The sequence below is a fragment of the Pholcus phalangioides genome, unplaced genomic scaffold (genome assembly GCF_987345545.1).
Source record: "Pholcus phalangioides strain wild (caught in Gottingen) unplaced genomic scaffold, Ppha-v1.0 ptg000004l_1, whole genome shotgun sequence".
Taxonomy (NCBI): Eukaryota; Metazoa; Arthropoda; class Arachnida; order Araneae; family Pholcidae; genus Pholcus; species Pholcus phalangioides.
Window position 1 is genome coordinate 34,995,876 of NW_028301597.1, and position 20,256 is coordinate 35,016,131.

A 20,256-nucleotide genomic window follows, 5' to 3' on the forward strand; every position below is an offset into this window, starting at 1 on the left:
ATCGCGTCCCGGGACTTCGTCACTCGATACAGATGAGCGCAGGAAGCCGAAGACTGGGCGATGTCCAAGATTTTGTCTCTGTTCACGTATATCGTCCTAACCGTGGACGACGCGAGATTGAATGCTTCGCAGACGTCTTTGGAACGTTCACCTTTATCAAGTCTATTGATAATCTTCAGTTTCTGGGCGACACTGAGTATCTTCCTCCTCCCCCTGCGGATTTTCGCTTTAACGGTATTAGTATTACGCTCCATTAATCGAACCAGTTTTCATCGGATATTGATTAATATAAAAAAAATTGAGGAAAAACTTCACGATTGTCCAATCACAGGTACACAATACCTGTTCCGGACTCTGCCACGAAGCTGGCCGGGAAAAGATCTAGGCAACGGGACAAGTCCGGCAGCAAAAACTTCAGGTGCACAATAGCTATTGTTGACGGATATAGTAATGAAATAACGACCGTAGAAACGAGGAAAATGATGGGGGGAAAAAAAATATACGACATCCACTCATAACATTATCATTCTTACCGATTTTCGTTTCTCTCCCGATAATCCGTCGTATTACCGGAATGACAGCATGGAATTTAAGAAAATAATTGAATGACAATTAAATGTTGAGAATAAGATATGTGCGTAAAACGTGTAGCTGTTGTTAGACAAGAGGTGGCGACCGTATCTTCTTCTCGTTCGACCTTCGAAAAACGCGAGCGCCGCTTCAAATGGACGTTTTTTTTGGTTTTTATTTTTTTTCCTGCTACTATCGCACGAGTGTAATAAGGAAAAAAAAAAAGAATTATATAAAAGTAAAGGAACGTCTCTATATAATATAAAGGCGAGGGCGAAAAAAGCTCGTAAAAGCGGAAGTAAAAGCTCGTAATTCGAAATGCCTATTCTCTTGAACTTTTTTTTTTTTCCTCGTAACTGGAGGAGGAAACTCGTAAATCGATTGCTCTTAAAAACGAGCAGATAAAGGATCGTTTCCAGATTCGGAAGACTACTAGCGCCCTCTGTTAGTCGTCTTTGTTCCATCGATAGCGGATATTATCCTTTGAGCAGTGGCGTGTTTACAGCGGGGTACGGTGCGGTGCGGGGCGGGGGAGGCTTAGCGGGTTATAGCTCAGGGCGGCAAAATTTGGTTTTTACTCCCTCAAAAAATCAATCTCTGTCCAGATAGCTGGGGAAGAGGGGCTGGGTCAATGAGTGATTAAGAACGTGAGCTAGAGAGTTTGCAAGCACGTGAGTGAGCAAAAGGGTGACTTAGAGCGTGATCAAGCATGTGAATGACTAAAAGGAATGGCCTACAGAGCAAGGGATCAGGTCAGTGAGTGACCTAGAGTGCGTACAAACCTGTGAATGGCCAAAAGAATAACCTAAAGTATACGTAAAGGTGTAAGAGTGTTGAAAAGAGTGACCCAGCAAGGAACCATGTAAGTGAGTAATCGAAAGAGTGACCTAGAGTGAAGCCTGTGCAATTGGGTTTTTTATTGCTCTCTTATTGGGTTGCTGTATTTTCTCATTACTTTAGATATGTGTATTCGACATACATATTTTTTATGGGCATCTTCTTTCAGCCAACTCGTTGGGCATTTTGTCTGTTGTGGCCTTTGCATTTGCAAGCATGAGAGTAACCAAAAACAATGTGCAAGCATGTAAATGACTAAAGGAGTGACTTAGAGAGTGTGAGCATGGAAGTGACCAGAAGACTGACTCAGAAACATAAATGTACTTGCAAGAGTGAGGGGGAGGCCAAGTGAGTTGTAGCACTGGATGGCGAATTCAACGAAAGATTAGCCAAGAAAATTAGACCAGAATGGAAGAAGGGTGGGCCTTTGAGGTAAGGTAGTGTTTCTCAAAGTGGGCGTCGCGGCTCATACAGAAGACGCCAGCTTCTGTCAGGGTCGTAGCCAGAGAAGCAATTATGGTTTCGCAGCCTGTGGACTACCTGAATTTTGTCGCTTTTCTCCCCTATTTGGTCTAATTTGTTTTTACTATTCTTTCCTCGAATTCGCCGCCCTCTGTGCTTTAAATTGATTTTTCTCTACCCACTCCTGCAAGCATATTGGTGTTTCTGAGTCACTGTTTTGGTCACTCCCTCATGCTCACACTCTCTGAGTCACTCTTTTGGTCACTCCCTCATGCTCACAAACTCTCTGAGTCCCTCTTTTGGTCACTCCCTCATGCTCACAAACTCTCTGAGTCACTTTTTTAGTCACTCCATCTTGCACACTCTGTGCAAATCAAAATAAGATCAACTTCACGACCCATGGGACTGATTGTTTTCCGAAATTAGTGAAACCGGTGACGCAATAAATGCATTAACAGGACTTGCAAGTGAATTTGTACAACTTATCTGGGAAGCCCTGTGAATCACGTTTCCGTCGGGACATAACTCAAGGATCTTTGGATATAAGTGGATTTGTACGACCTATCTCAAAAAAAAACCTAGAAACTGGTGCGCCTGCACTGGCGCACCAGTGTAGTGTTGAAACTGCGGTTGAGGCTAGTGGCGTCTTTCGGACAGAACGACCAGAGTTTCAAATTGCAGAAAAATGGGAAAATGATTTTTATCCGCCTAACGAGGAAGGGCTCACCAAGGCGGAAGGGCGCAAAAATATTTTAAAAGACGGTTTTTTTTTTTGGGGGGGGGAATTGTTGAGCCGATGATAAATCGGGAGGGGGTGGACAAGGGTGCTCCAAAAAAAAAAGTCCCGCACTGTTTTTGTCAACAGGATTCAGAAGAACCGCTTTAAGGTGCCACTAAAGTGACTCTGATCGGGCTTGAATGCCGTGAAGTATTTGAGATTATAATCTCATTCCTATGGGGGTCATGGACCACCACAGGGGTGGCACTGGCTCGCACCCCTGGGCCGCAGATGATTTTTGTCTATTTTTTGTTCTTTTACATCAGTGTTTCTCAGACTTTTCCCAAACCGCGGTTCCCTGACCTTGGTCAACGTTCCCCCTCGGCTCCCAGAATAGTCTAACGAAGAACCCTTCAAAGCAACGGCATACATCAGGCGGATCCGGAAATTTCACCTGCCCTGACCGTAAGAGTGTCCATGCGATTTGGTGAGTGAGCGAGTGTGTGATTGACCAAGTTAGTGGCCGTATGTGTGAGTAACTGTATGAGTGATCAAGTGAGTGTGTGATTGACTGTAGGCGTGATCAAGTGAGTGTGTGATTGACTGTAGGAGTAATCAAGTGAATGTGTGATTGACTGTATCAGAGTGATCGAGTAAGTGTGCGATTGACTGTATCAGAGTGATCGAGTAAGTGTGTGATTGACTGTATCTGTGACCAAGTGAGTGACGGTCACTCAGACTTCATTGACTTGATCACTCATATTATAATGCACTTGGTCACTCATACGGTCAAGACAGGCGAAATGTCAGGGGTGAAATTTCCAGTGACGAAATGTCGGGGGGCAAAGTTTTCGTTAACCACATCAGACACCAGGCACACACCGATATCACCAGTTCACCGCGACGCCTCTGACAAAGATTAAAAACGCTCCTAGGAGCCACGACACACGCTTTGAGAACCACTGTTTTACACTATAGTCCACTCAGTATTTTCACTTGGCCTTAAGTGCCATTTCGCCTAAGCTCCTATCCTAGAGGCCCTGTTGCAGTATGTGGGGGATATATCTATGGGTGAATGTAATTACCCAAACTTATTACGAATATCAGTTAAAATTAGATACTTCACATTAAAATTATATTTCGCGATAATAATTTAGCAATTTTCCCTTTTTTCAGTGAGTATTCAATAATTTGAAACAGTTCTATCAAAATGCTAATTATTGCCATCGACTAAATAATTTCCAATCAATTATTTTCAAATGAAACACCCAACGATTTGGAACATTAGCAAAATTAGAACATTTATTTCATCTTGGAAAATAATAATACACATGCGTATATATATAACATTGATAATAATGATAATTGCAATTTATATAATAAATGTAATTAATTTCGACAAACATTCACAAGCATACTTATATGTATGTCCGTATACACGCACCATAGTTCATTTAAGTACCATATGCAATAAATATAGTATCATAATAAATTATAAATTAAGTACAAATTCATGTATTAATTAGAAAAGTAGCGATAAGTATATAAATTTAAATAATATAATTGGGTAATAATTTTATCTCAATGAATAGGCTGAGAAATATACCACAAAACATGTGATATGTTGTGTAATTTACACATTTATGGGATAATTTCTAAATTCGACCTCCAAGAGTTATTTATTCCATACCAACTATTGAATGGTCTTATAAATTATCCATAATTATCTCAATAATTAACAAAATCATAATTGGTATAAAATGTTGCGTTATCAACGAGAAATCATGTGAAAAGATTTATGTAAAAATTCTACGATAAGGTTTCGAATTTATCTAGGACGAATAGAAATTATCTTCATTAAATAATTGAGAATATTGAAATTATTAAAAATTATCGTAATAAATTGTGTTATTTTCTAAAAAAAACTGTGTACTATAACAGGTACAATACATTGGCAGTGGGCTCTATATGGAAATTATCAATTAACATCATATTTTTCGAAATTTTTCCTTTCTGTATTTAGTTGTTGTGTGGGTTCAAAATTTTTATTTATTTTGGTTAAACTGCAACTAATTATTTATATTATTAATAATAGTTAATGAATAATCTTTTTGTGCTGTAAAATAAGTGTTTTCTACCTAAAAAAACATTTTGAGCAATGAAACAGGCATATTTACGTATTTTCAGAGTCACTTTTTTTGCTTAGAAAGATTATTTTTGGATTATTTAGCTAAGCATTCACGTATTTACTGTTTGAATAATCATTCAAGAACTCTTGAAATCAATTAGAGTCGCATAATAATTATTTATGATTGAGATTAATCTGTAATGTCAATTATACAATTCAGAAAAATGCTCTTATAAACATTTTTTTTAGTTAATACGTAATTTTGCTAGAGAAAGAAAGTATACTGTACATAATCTACACCAGAGAAATAATCAGAAATAAATAATTTTCGTTTCATTAATTTTACTTTAATTTTTATAATTAAATATTTATTGCATATTTATTAAACATCATACAGTGAAAATTGTATATATTTTTCAGTGTAAACTCATAACACTGAATATTATGAGTGAAATATTACTCAAATTAAATTATTTTGAAGAAACCATCAACTGCATAAATTGTTTTAATAGTTTTATTTTTTCCATAGTTTACAAATTATCACTGATTAATTGCCAGATAATGATTTGATGAAATTTAGAGATAATAAAGAAGAATAACAATATACTGTACTTAATTCACAAATAAATAATTAGAAAGAATAATTTTCGATGTATTAATACTTTAATTTCGATGTATTATACTTTAATTTTTTTATATGTATAATTATTTGTTTATTCTTTACAGAATAAATTGAATATTATTATAAATATTAAACTTATTTCGAAAAATATTAGCTGCATCAAATTTTTTTAATAGTTTTGTTTTAGAAATATTTTGTCGATATTTTACAAATTATCACTGATTTATTGATGGATAATAAATTTGATTAAATTTAGAGATAATAAAGAAGGAAAAATATACTGTTCATAATTTACAAAGAAATAATCATAAATGAGTAATTTTCGATGCATTAATTTTACTTTAATTTTTATAATTAAATATTTATTGAATATTTGTTAAACATTATACAGTACATACTGAATATTATATTTAGTTAAATATTCCTTTAAATAGTTTTTTTGAAATATTTTGTCGATATTTTGCTTTTTTTTCACGGATTAATGAATAGATGATAATTTTTGATTAAATTTATAAATAAAAATTGAGATATAATTTTTTAACATATTAATTGTAACTTTTATACTTCTTTTTCTTTAAAAATATAAGTAAGTAAACCACATAAAAACGTAAATTTTTAAAATATTTTAAACGTTTTTTTTGTGCCTGATAGATAGATAATTTTGAGATCATAATGATTAGGAAATAATTTTTGAATTATTTTTTTTTTAATAGATTAACTATAACTTTTATATTATTTGAACATTTATTTATTTTTGAAAAAACATATATAATCACGTGAAAATATTTATATTTTTTTAAATATTCAGACTCTTTACCAATATTTCCCAAATTATCACTGATCAGTTATAACTAAAATTTACATTTTGAGAAATACTACTGCAACAATCATGTACTAGTCAATGCTACTGAAATAAAATTATATTACTTTTGAACATTAAAGTAAAATTGAAGTTAACATTTAAAATAATTGCTTATACTGACCAATTTAGAAGTGAATGCATTATTAATTATTTTTTTGAGGACTCAGCATTGTATAAAAGTAATATGCGTAATTTTCACTAATTATTCGACCAACTATTTTTTTGGACTTCGGTCTTCGATATGCAATACAACGGATAAGTAGCCCTGCCTATGTTTTATTCAGGCCTATGTAAGCGCATTTCTTTTGTAGCCCAATGAATAGATATGAATGGCATTTGAAGCAATTTCCTTTGTTCCCATCTTCTTGTGATATTATCAATAATTCAAGTAAGCGAAGCTGTTGAAAGGACAGAAATAAGCTTTTTTTCTTTGAGAATGTGTTGTATATGTGTACGACAATACAATACAATACTATAAGCATATTTATGATCAACTGGAACGTTATTTTTATGTTTAGAAATCATATCCAGGATCCTCCTCGTTCGCCGTCAACGCCGCTTAACTCGAGGCCTCGATGCCTTTATCATCAGACTCTTGAGGACTCTGTAGCTTGGTCTGTCGAACTTCCTCGATACGTCGTTCCTGAAATACAATGTATTGTTTCGAAAATTATGTAAATATTCATTATTTGTCATGTATTAATCAAAAAAATGTGTAAAGATCACGTGAGAACCGGCGATATTGTTCTAGAAGTTTTCATTACATTATATAGTAGCGCTGCTTCCGCGGAACTAAGAGCAGTTTGTTGAATTTTTGTCGGAAGTCAAGGTCTTATTTGTAGGTCACGTTGCAAATCACTGGTTGTGAATACGTACATGATTGTTCTGTAAAAATAAATTTGTGTTGTCCGTGAAATTGCTTCGTACTTTATTATCCAAGGGGGGTGGGGAATGTAAGTCGCATTGCTCTGGGGGTGCGGGAAGGAAAAAAAGGTTGGGAACCACTGAATTAGACTATATTAATAAATTTAGCTAATATTTTTACTTCTCTCTCTCTCTCTGTCTGTCTGTCTTCGGTACTTCTGATTGATTCTATTGTGAGTGTGGATGTGTTTTCTTTCCTACTACTACTACCAAAACCAAACATGCACCTTTTCCACATTCTTCTGTGGAATTTACTAACAAATCAGTACATCTTGGAATGTGCTTGTATATGTTGTGAACCTAACGTGAAGTTTGTTACTGTGTAGTGCTGCAACCTGCCATCAATTTTTTTAACTATGAGGGAAGTGCATGATTGAATAATTGTACCGTTGTGGGCCTGTTGCTCTCTGTGGCGAGACTTTTAAAAGGGGAGATCGGCTCGTATTCGCTCCAAGGTTGAAATCACAGAAAACCAACTTCACAGATGGTCTCGTACTTGGTCTTCCTAATTCAGAGATTGCTAGAAAAATTCTAACTCGCAAATATAAGTTCACAGTGATCGTTTGGAACTACGGGAGACTACCAACGGGCCAAACCATCTCCACGCCAAACATAAGAGTATTAGGCGCTACGTACAAAGCACCGAGGGTGCTTGCAGCAAATCTGCCTCTTTATAGAAGGATTTTCCTCATCGATTGTTAAAGAGAAAACGTGCGTGGACAAAATTATTTCTGTTTGTGTAAAGTCCGGAGAATTCATTGGATGCAGCAGGTGCTGAAGCCCCCACCCCCCCGCCCCACGGTATTTTGTAGAATGGGCCCTTGCACCCTCAGAATTCATTCAGAAATAAAGATTTCCAATATAAAACCCAAGACGAGCACCCCAGGACCAAAACACTTCCGATACCCCTGAGTGGATATCACAATGTCTCTCAGCTCTAACGACCCCGCACTGCATCAATGCCAGGTCACTGTCATGAAAGACCAAGTAAACCTTTCTGATCAACCTGTCCTAGCTTGAAGTTGCGCAATTACATAACCGGGCGAAGAGATCTTGGCAACTCGATATGTCCAATGCCTATGTTCTGCCGTTCGAGCATATGTTCTTACTGCTGCGAGTTTACAGTTTCTTTTTACAAATATGGCACCTTACGGGCTTGTTTGCACTCAATACCCCGATTTTTATTGCCACAGCGGGAAGCAAAACGTGCTGCATGTCGCAAGAGATTATTTTCAATCTCTTTACGATCATAGACGAAATATTTCGTCCAAACGTCAGTAGAATAAATTCGATTCAGTTCTCTGTGTTTTCTTTCCTCTTTCCTCGCCATCACGAAGCTTTATTGTAATCCTATTACCGAAGTTGGTTTTTTTTCCTCCCCGTTCTTTCTATAGTACTCCTGTTAGTGATTTTCCCCCAGGTATAATGTATAGTGAAATAGAGCACGTAGGATGAAGGTGAAAAGAGAAATCTACGGAATACTCACTTATCTATTGTAATGTTTTTCGTTCCTTTTTATTTTTTCTTCCTTTTTTTTTTATTTTTTATTTTTTCCTTTCCCCCTTCTTTTTTTTAACGTACGGTTAGGTTCGGACAAGATTAGCAGATTTATCGCCAATTCGTCAAATATTGATCATCCAAATTTGTTGGCAAGGCTTTTACGTGAAGGGATTAAGACCAATAGGTATGTGAGATACTCGCTGTATAACGTTATTGTTTCCAGCGATCGAAACGGCGTTAAGAACCTGTTTTTTGTTTAGTTTATGATTCGGATCGATTCGGGTGATATTTCGACGTCATTTGCGAATGAAGACGTAAATAGTTTTGTTTTTTTTTACATATTTCTTACGTGTTCCTTGAGCTTATCTTGTAGGGCTTTCATCCTGGCTTCCCTGTTTTCCTTGATGGCCTCCATCTTCTGTTCCAGAGTCTCTTTGGTTGATTGTATGAAGTCTTTGTTGAGTTCCTGGCGTTTCTGATTCGCCTCCTGGAGTTTGGCTTTTTTCTCGTTGAGCTGAGATACTTTCTGAGCTTCCAACATCTGCAATTCGGAAAAAAAAGAAAAGAAAGATGAATGAATGAATGAATGAAACGTCTCTTTATGTGTTTTTCCCTTCGTCATCTTTCACCATCCAAAGACGTTTGCGTGTCAACTTCGTCATAAACAATGGGAAGCGAGTTTATTTACTAGAAGAATGAACTTGTTCCCCCACTGCCATCATTCTTCTAGAGTTTTTAAGTCTAAAAAAAAATTTTTTTTTTGTCTGAGAACGTCAAAAAGAAATGTAAATTTTCTTTTATGGTGACGTTTCTTTTCCGAATTCAAGTTATAACTTATACATGTTTTGTTGTCGAAGTTGAATGCATTTTTTCCTTGCAAATTTCGTGTCTATTTTTTGTAGATCATAAATTGAGGGACTGAAAATTCTTATATATTTTATGTATTTCCAAATATTTTATGGGCTGTTTCGAAACGAAATTCAAAATTTACCGTTTCTCTGATCTTTTGAGTAGTATCTTCATGCATGATTGTTAGAGATAACTCTCGTTAGAGTGGGTTGTTTGCGTTGAAGACAAAAACATGATCATTTCCAAAAATTATGTGGTGTGCTAAATTTTGCAGCGCATTACTCTAGTCACCTGAGTACTTCATTACCAGAAACGTCTTAAAACCATAATTCTTTATGGGGTCCTTTTCAGTCTTCTGTAAAAATGTATTTTAAGTGGTAAAACACCGAATCGAATCGGCAGTGACAAAATAGATTGAACTATCGGGATACAAGATTGGACTGCATTGGCTGACCGATCACTGTACCAGTAGTTCATCAGTTTAATTCTTGGCTCACCTAGGCGTTAAATGCGGGTAAAATGGTTTATCTGCATTTATCGCTGTTCTTTCCGTAATTTCTTCCGTTTTTCGAAGTCGAATATATTTGTGAATATTGCACTTATAGACATGGAAATTTTTTTTTATTGCATCAGGAAAGGCAGGGCAACAACTTTGTAATTGGGTTCTTGATCATACGGGGACTGACTGTTCAAAAAAAAATTTTTTAATTTTGTTACACACTGTATTTCCATTCCCCAAACTACTACAGGGTAATTTTTGAACGCCTGTTGAGCATTTTATAAATTAGAATCGTACCTCTACGATGGACGGTTGATGAGATATAAGCCGTGCTAGCATTTGCAGGGCACCCTGCATAGTAGCTGTACAGTATTGGATTAGCTCCATATGTGACGAGAAGAAAAAAATATGCTTCTTTTCTTATGGGACTTTGATACGGCTACTTCGTGAACTGGCTGGCCAAAGCCCAAAATTCGGACATTGGCCAAGTTAATTTGCAATGAAATTGGCCAATTCGCCACTTCACGAATTAGCCAATTTCGGGCTTTGCAGCAACGTGTTTGTATACTACAGGTACACAAGTATACAGACAAGCGTCACAATAGCGGCTCACCTGTCTTCTTTCTTCGGCGGCCTTCAGCTTCTCTTCGATCTCTTCAGCCGAAATGTTCTTTGGAGGTGAATTGAGGATTTTGCAAGGGACATCGTTTACCGAGGGCTCCTGAAGGACGAGCTCATACTTGATGCCTCCCTTCGATTTCTCTTCGGATCTGACCTTCTCAGCTGCAAAATAAGAATTTCAGATTCAATGTTATGATGCAAAATGAATAAGTTGTAGTTCATCAAGTTACTTTTCTGAGTTTCAAATAGAGTATGCATAACATAGTTTTATTAAAACTAATTCCTCAACCATTACTCTAACATTTTCAAGGTATTATACCACTGGTTCTCAACCTGGTGCCATATACGTAACTGTGCAAGCTGTGGATTTCGAATGCGAGCTCATTCCCCCCTAAAAAGTTCCGCCACAGAGAGCAACAGGCCTACAACGATACAATAGTTCAATCATTGCACTTCACTCATAATTAGAAAAATTGATGGCAGAACTGCACGTAATAAGCATTCCACAGTAACAAACTTCACGTTAGGTTCACAAGACGTACACGCACATCCCAACATGTACCAATTCGTCCGAAGCTCTGCAGAGAAATGTGGACGAGATGCATGTGTGATTTAGTAGTAGTGATGGACCTTTTTTATGTATAAAATTTTTGTTTAAAAACTTATAAAATCTTCTGTTTCTAAATTTAGTTCTGACCAAATTTAATTCAAAAGTAGAAAGTGTGTGTGTGCGCGTGCGTGCGTGCGTTGCTCCTGGGTGAAAGCCCCCTGTGTATAAGGCAGTGAGGCCAGGAGATGAAAATAGGGCCATGGTTAAATAAGGCCAAATAAGGGTAAGGCAAAAAAATGAGCACCATGACCCCCAACACGGGGCAAATCTTATTATTATTACTATTATTATTATACACTGTAAACTCAATACAGAGGAGGCTCCACTAAACATCTCGGTCTAGGGAGACACCAAGATACCCTCAGGGAAAGGAAAATTTCAATTCCGGCATGAAATGTGGCTTCTAACTTTGTTTTCTTTCAGGTGGGGGCACATTGTCTTTTATTTCACCTGCACTGATCTGTTTCTCTTTGCGCCCAGAATTTCTATATCTGCGAAGATTATTTTCAAGTCATTTTTGAAAATTCGATTTCAAAAGAATCGTAACACCAATTAAGGGAGAAAAAAAAAACTTAATTTTTCCCCGATAGGGGGCAGTTGGTGCTTTATCACGGAATAAAGCAATAAAAAAAACCTCTAATCCGAAATGTTGCATAGCGTACGGGTTTACAACTGGTGTTCTGCAAAATCATGGGGTGTCGTGACAGCTTTTCTGAGGTTCCGCATGATTCAAACGCCACGGAACCACCTGATGAGCTTTCAAAGGAGAAAATTTTCTCAAAACTGTTACTCACGGATCTGTTCTTTGTTTTGAATTTCAATGAGATAGTGTCGTTTAAAAATGTCCAGATCACTTGAATGACTAATCTAGAGAGTGTGCATTCACCGTGACACCCCTTAAGCAACATTTCCATTGCTACAGGGAAGTCCACTAAAAAATCAAAACAATTTTGACAGGTGGTTCTTATTCAGATCAATTTTAAAATCAGAAAATCAACAATTAGAGCTACTCTGTATATCAGATGCAGGGTCTTTATTACAGTTCCACTTTGAAATAGCCATAAAAGGCTACTGAATAAAATGTTATCGAACTTGGTAATAGTTGACAGAAGGTCATGGAATTCAATTTTCCGCAAAAAAAAAAGTTCAAAATCTCAACGGGGAATGGCACTGTATGCAATATTGTTAAACGAAATAAGGCATGAAGACAACATTTTTAAATGTTTTTAATCGCTTCTAAAACAAGTTGTAAAGCATGTTCAATGTGGCGTCCACCATTTTCTGACAGTAAGTTAAATCGCATTACTGCGTTCTCAACAGTAGCTCTTAGCATATATCAGGAGGGATGTTACGGACATGTCGGTGTATCGGTGGCATTGCGATTTTGCATAACACCTTAAAAACCGATGTCTTCATTTCTGTAATTCGTTTAACAATATTATATATAGCGCCATTCCCCACTGGTGGTGAGTTCTTAACTTTTTTTTTTTTTGCGGAAAATTGAATCCCATGACCTCCTGTAAACTATTACAAAATTCGATTAAAATTTTGTCCAGTAGTTAATGATCATTTCAGAAAGTGGAACTTTATAAAGACCCTGTACAAAATTCATGTTCGATCTCAGAAAAGATTCCAAAGATGTTCCGGACATTAAATTGAGCTCCATAAAAGAAAACATGGCATCGTTTAAGATACACGTGCTGTATTTATCATGTTTCTCTTTTTTCACACATCAACGATATTGTGATGTGTCTCCTCTATTTTACATAATCACGTATAAAAGGACCTCGTGGAATTCGAAATGCATAAGGTCATCGCCCGTCAAGAAGATCATCATTCGCCATCGCGTGCTGCCGAGAAAACATGGCGGAAAGAAATAAAATAAAAAAGAACCCTATTAAAAAAGGAGTTTTATTTATGTCCGCGCAAAAAAAAAAAAAAACACTCTCTTTACGTCTCTCCCTCGTAAATTTCTTCTGACGCGACACGTAATATGCAAATATGGCGAGCACTAATCACGTGACTTTTCTCTTTCATTTTCGAAGAGAAGAGATGCCATTCACTCTTCAGAATAATACCTTTTTTACAACAGAATAAGTTCCAGACGGGAGAGAGAGAGAGAGCTTTTTTTTTTGTTTAGCTTTTATTACGTCTGCGGATTGTCTGGATCTTTTCTACCAGACGTTCGTCATGGTTCTTTTTTCTTGTCGGCTGAATCATCAATGAAATACAACAAAGCTGAACCGAATTTATAACATGTAAAATCGATTTCGTATTCAGAACCAAAGGCGTATTTACAGAGAGGGATAAGCGGACATTAAGATATACAGCCCACATCGTCAAATACGTACGGGTGGTGAATTCGAAGAAGGAAGGATCAAGAAAATTAAAGTAGAATGTGAGAGTGAGAAGCGGCAGCAAACCATGAATACTGCTTCTGCCTACGGATTGGGGGAGGGGGGACTAGGTCAGCGACTGACCAAAAAGAGTGACCTAGAGAGAGAGGGTGAGAGTGCGGGCCAGTTCATTGGTTTGGAAACGTTTCTCGAGCTGCTTAAGTGATTTAGAACTGTGCAGCGAGGATACTTAATTGATGTGAGAGTGTCCCGCGAGCCACCTTCTGAGTGATCTGTTACAATGCCCCAGGTCACGTTAGTGACATGTAAATGTGACCCAGGTCACTGAAGTGATCTGGAAATGCGCCGTGGGGCCACTTAAGTGATATGGAAATGTGTAACTGCCTGCTTAAGAAATTTCTAAATGCGCCGCGGGTCATGACCTGTAAATGTGTCGCATGCTGCTTATGGGATTTTAAACTGTGTCAAAGTTCGTTTAATTGATCTGAAATGTACCGCGGATCACTTAATTAAGTTAGAGCGTGCTGCAGGTCACTTGAGTGATCTGTTACAGTGCCCCAAGTCACGTAAGTGACATGTAAATGTGACCCAGGTCACTTAAGTGATCTGTAAATGTGACCCAGGTCACTTAAGTGATCTGTAAATGTGTCGCGTACTGCTCAAGTCTGGAACTGTGCCGCGGGCCATTTAAGTGCTCTGGTACAGCTGTAAATGTACCACGTATAACTTAAGTGACCCGAGAATGTGCAGCGGAACACTTAAGTGATGGGCAAATGTACCGCTGGTCACTAAAGGGATCTAGTAATGTGCATCTTAGTTAAATTTTTACAAATTTAGGTTTGAGGTCGCGGGCCACAATTAGGCTCCATGTTACACAATTAGGCCAATTAGGCCATGACATGTTATCAGTAGAGAGTTTGCAAGCACGTGAGTGAGCAAAAGAGTCACTTAGAACAAGCATGTGAATGACCAAACGAGTGACCTAAAGTGCGAGGGATCAGGTCAGTGAGTGAGCTAGAGCGTGTGCAAATATGTGTGTGACCAAAACAGTGCGCGTGCATGTATGACTAAAAGATTGACTTCAACGCAGGTGTTTTCAGGAGTGGGAGGGGGGGCAAAGCGGGTTATGGTAGAGGGTGGCAAATTCGATGAAAGAAGAGTCAAGAAAACTAGACTGGAATGTGAAAATGGCGGTGAAACTATTGATAGATAGATAGATAGAACCGCCCACAACCCCGGACTGATGCAAAGCACCTTACTTCCCTTACCTCAAAAGAGGCAGAGTTGTGTCGGAAAAGTTAGCAAAGATTTATAGTGGTGGCCTTCCGTGCTCGCAAGTTTCGAATTACTCGTGTCGTTCTCCCCATGAAGACAGTCATCAACCAATGCAACATACAAGCCATTTGACAAAAATGGGTAACTGAATCCAATGACTAGGGAGAAAAATTGCACGTGCGCCCAGTGGCACATAAGGGCCAGAGACCGCAGTCTATAAATGAGCCTTTGACCGTGAACCGTAATTTGTATATCACGGTAGCCGTAGATGAGCCTATAACAGCACATACCTCTCATCATCGTCATCATCGCTCCGCTAATAAATTGCAGAAGTATATTGAAGCCATATAAGAGTCGTCTCACACCATCAAATGATGTCTTAAGTCAGCGGTTCTCAACCCCGTAGGCCAACTTTTTAATTATTCATCAAAGTCACTGATTTATTTTCACTATTTAAAAGTATTTATAATTATTTTTTTTAATTTTACTTTTATTTTTATTTTCCTGAAGCGGCCGCGGAGCTCCGGTTGAGAACCGCTGTCTTAAGTTAAGAATAAAATGAGAATTCTGGCACATTTCAACCCTGGCAAGAACCGGACTCGGCTCCTCGGAAACTAGGATTAAAAACATTGGGTGATGAAAATGGTGAAAAATTAATAAAAATGCCAACGTTATAAATGATAAATTATGATGTCTGAAACACTGATGAATGAGAAAGACGGAAACCAATAATTACAACTCAAAATACGAGAATAAAGCCGGGTTTTCCTAGGAGCAGGCTTTCTGCTGCACACTGCGCAGAAATTCTACCCCTAGGAAAACCCGGCTTAAGACACCAAACAGCAGCTTCGTGGCTAATAGAGCCCCTTCTTCAGCGGTGGAAAGGCTGTTATATCGCAGGCATACTATATACTCGCATTTCATTTTCCATATACTTTACGTATACGAGTTTTCGTACTTTCGTACACTCGATATCTTATTTTCGTATTTTGTGTTATAATCGTTAGTTTCCATCTTTCTCACTGTACTCAAAAGATATTTCTTTTATATTGAGTTCGAATTCTATTCATTTTCCCGTACCGATACTTTTGTATGCAGGAGAAATGCACATTGACATTGATTGAAATAGGGGACGTTTACGCTACGCCTCCTGCTGCCACCTAGTAAATAAGAACGAAACTATAAGTTATAAAATCTCGAAGTAAAATTTATTGTTTGTTTTATAGTGGTGTGCTATTATGAATTTAAATAGTATACATTGTGTAATACCATACTTTGTTTATTTTCATTAAGTACACCGATGTAAACCTTATGGAAGCACTATAATACCCGTTACTGCATTTTTATGTTTATTCGTGGGAAGCATTCGTGGGAAGTTACTAGTTTTTATGTTTGCAGTTACTAGTTATTATTATGCATATATATATTATATGGTGCATAAAATTTACACCAATATGCAGCATGGGAATGAAAAATATACAGTATTATATCATGTACTATTTATTTTCATGCTGCTCGCCAGTTTAAAACCGACAGTCATTGGAGAATTTATAACAAATAGTTTCGTTCTTACTTAATAGGTGGCAGCAGGTGTCCCAGCGCAATTTTTTTTTTTTTTTTGCTATGTGTAGCAAAAATTGTAGTAACCAGTATTATGAAACAGAAAATTTACAAGTGCGCATCATAAAAACAGAAAATAAATGTATCATACCACGGACGAAACATTTTCATGCTACAGCCGGTTTACAAAACTAACGACTAATTTTCATTGAAGAATTAAAAATATATTTTTTTTATTTGATAGGTGGCAGCAGGGTGCCAGCTTAACTACCATGATAAAATGTTATATGTTGTAAGGTTAGAAAATTTTCCACCCTATTGTTTTCTTTTCGCCGGTTCACAAGTTATTTGTCCTGTTTCCACCGATCCGCGAAATTATTCGCATAATCTCAACAGCCCGCAAGTAGAAATAAGTTGATGAACATTGTTTTAGAAAGGTGGGGGGGGGTTGACACCAGGTCAGTGAGCAACCAAAACAGCTCGCAAGCTTTTGAACGGCAAAAGAATGACCTAGAGAGCGAGAAAACTAAGTCAAAGAAAGACCAAAAGAGTGACCTAGAATGTGCAGGCATGTGAGTGTCAATTGAGTGGTTTAGAGACAGAGTGGCATATTAACGGGGAGGGGGGCTAAACGGGAGGTGTTAAGTTTCGAGTGGTTGTGAATTTAGAGTTACCAAGTCTGGAAACCCCAAAATGAGGATGCACTCTTATACCGTCTCAGTAATGACTCATTTATCTCTGTTCAAGACAGGTGGCGCCACTATGCTTTCAAAAAGAAAACCCTAATCATTTTCAAATGCAAACACAACTGCTTGTTGTATTTTTCATTTTTTCGACCTTTGACATAGAGAAATGACAGATGAGTGTGCATATATGGTGGCGTCACTCACATACTTTCAAAATATATGGCTCCTCTGTACTAACAAAAACAGCTTCCCCGAACCAAAACAGATGTTTTTAATGTGTATATACAGTTTTTCTTTGGGGGGGGGGGAGGAGCATTTTAATAGAGGATAAAAACGCCCTGGGTTCCCACGAACTGTGTAAATGTGGGGGAAACGTGGGAAAAAGGGAATAAATATAAACACAACAGTGATAAATAGATTTTGATTTCACACAGAACGATTTATTTTTCTCGGACAGAAAGAAAGGGGAAAAATTATTCTGGAACCTTGAAAATGAGGACAACAAAGGAGAGAAATTTTGAAGACCTGTGAGGACGAAGTACGAAAGCCTGGATAACCAAGCGGAGATCGAGATTTAGTTCGAGAAGAAAATTCACATTCCTCTGTGGGGAATCGGACCACCAATCTCTCACTGTCCAGGCGAGTGTTCTAACCATTGAACTACCGAGGACAGACACAACGGTGGAGACCTATGAGGACGTTTAAATTGCAGCAAAAATTAGGACACCCTCATAAATGAGGAAGGTCTGGTGACCCTAGGCAAATTTGAGAGATAAATGGTCAAGAAAATTAGAATAGAATGTCAGAAAGATGGAAAAATTTGGGTAGCCCACAAGTGACAAGACCATAATTTCAACTCTGGGAAACCCGGACTCGAACCCACAATTTTTAGATTTTGTTTCTTAGTAACGGATGGAGTACAATATAAACATTAAACACTTTTACTGAAATCGATTCTTGTTTTCATTTTTCTCCTCCATATTCGGGGAGAGAGATTGCCCTTTCTAGCTAATAATATATCTATTATAGTCCGTTTCTGGTCTTTTCTCGGGCAAAAAGCCAATGTGATCCCTGGCCATTTTATGACTATACATTATCCATTCTTTAATGAAAATTTTTCTCATATATCTCTTTCGTATGGAATTTCCATGTTTATACGAAAGTTCCGGTCATTGATGTAGATGATTCTGCTTCGTTGATTATGAAAAAATTATTTACTTATCAAATACTGCCAAAAAATATTATTAAACATTCATAAAAAAATTTAATATCAAATATAAATGAAAATAGAAGTAGTTGTATACTTATATCATGGAGAGTTCTTGTATTTCTAGGAATATCTGATTAATGTAATGGAATAATTTTTTAAATGTTTTTCGTGTAAAAGAAATTTAAAAAAAAAATTTTCTTATTCACAAAAATGTTTAAAAAAAAATTCAGAAACCAAAATTTTTTCTTTCTAACAATTGTATGAAACATATAAGAAATTTCGAAATTGGGACATTGATTCAATTCAAAATTAAATTCGAAATAATTATAAATTTATTTTTATTTGAAAAATTTGAAACAAAGGGATATGTGTCTTACGAAAATAAATTACTGTATTTATGTTGAAAAGATAAAATTATTTTTGTGAAAAGATAAAATTATTTTTGTGAAAAGATAAAATTATTTTTGTGAAAAGATAAAATTATTTTTGTGAAAAGATAAAATTATTTTTGTAAAAAAATAAAATTAATTTTGTGAAAAAAAATTCAAATTATTTTGAAAGAACTGAATATTGTATTGAGGTGGAAAATTAATATTGTGGAAAAAAATTGAAATTATATTGGGAAACAATTCAAACGGAGAAAAAAAATTAAAATTACACTAGAAAGCAATTCCTGTAATGAAAAAAATTAATTTTGTATTAGGAAAAAAACTCAAATTATTTTTGTGAAAAAAAATTCACATTGAAAACAATTAAAATCACATTGGAAAAAAATTCATGCTTTGAAGAAAATTATAATTATTTTGTGAGAAAAATTCTATTAAAAATGTTCTTTGTGTGTGAAAATTTTGGACTTCTTTCAGAGAGAAAGAATTTCCTACTTTAAGTAAAAAACTAAATAACAAATTTTTTTAATTACTATTATTTTCGAAAAAGCAAATTCGCATGAAGACTCAGATTGTGCAAAGAAAGGGGAAAATATCACTCAAAACAAAAAGAAAAAGTGCTGTGTAATCTATATAAATATACAAAATCTAAATAACAACAATGCACTAAAATATGCATTAACTTTCATTTCTTTCACTTGGCCATGTAACAAATAATTTTAAAATACACTTCCAAATTATTTATTCCGAAAAAAGTATACTTTCATAAAGATTTAATTACAAAAAGGGGGGAGAAATATTACTCAAAAATATTTTATAACAAATAATGAGATGAATAATATATAATAATTCAACCAAAAAATTTATAATTTAACTTCTTAAATTACAGTTTAAAAAAAAAACGATTCGTACATTATTAATGATCATTATTATTTTTTTGCAACTTATTCAATACGTGAATAATAATTTAAAAACTTAAACCCATCATCAAAATACAATATCTCCGAATTCAACGAATAATTAAGATAAATACTATATAGTTATGTATGTGTAACACTGGTCGAATATTTTTTAATCATAAAATTATCCCAAATTTTAAAACCAAGACTTGATAATATAATCTTTAAATTATAATACAATCAAACACATCCACAGAATAAATGTGAGTGATAAAATCCCATCAAATTCCCACAGAGATGTTCATTATAAATACACATCTGTCCATTAGTTGATGGATCGATGGGCAGTTCAGTGACTCTCGGGTGGGGCCCTTCTCCGCAAAACACATGGATATTCATCTCAAATTTAAGCAATGTTAAAAATTAAATCGTAATAATTTACATTAATAGATATATATATATATATATATATATCTGCTTATAAATAATGTTTTGTGAGATATCTAATAAAATCGATAATGGTTATATTCGGAAAAATAAGACTTACCGTCCGTCATGATATAGAGTTGTATTGTTATCCTGAAAAGTAAGCTTCGAGGGGGTAAAGTAAGCAAGTACCAGTCGGTGGTCGCTGATTCGTGGCTGCCCCGAAATATAGTTTTACTTTTTTCTCTCTCTCTC

The 20,256-nt window shown here is 36.0% G+C and overlaps 1 protein-coding gene across 1 annotated transcript; it reads right to left on the reverse strand.

Annotated features, from left to right (window-relative positions):
* Window positions 1-6,045: 6,045 nt before the first annotated feature.
* Window positions 6,046-20,256, reverse strand: LOC149087337 (uncharacterized). Its single transcript, XM_089231392.1, has 4 exons — window positions 20,123-20,256; window positions 10,585-10,754; window positions 8,973-9,164; window positions 6,046-6,842 (listed from the first exon to the last, which is right to left on the reverse strand). Exons 1-4 carry the CDS (start codon window positions 20,130-20,132, stop codon window positions 6,759-6,761), a joined length of 456 nt encoding a protein of 151 aa, XP_089087518.1. The 5' UTR covers window positions 20,133-20,256; the 3' UTR covers window positions 6,046-6,758.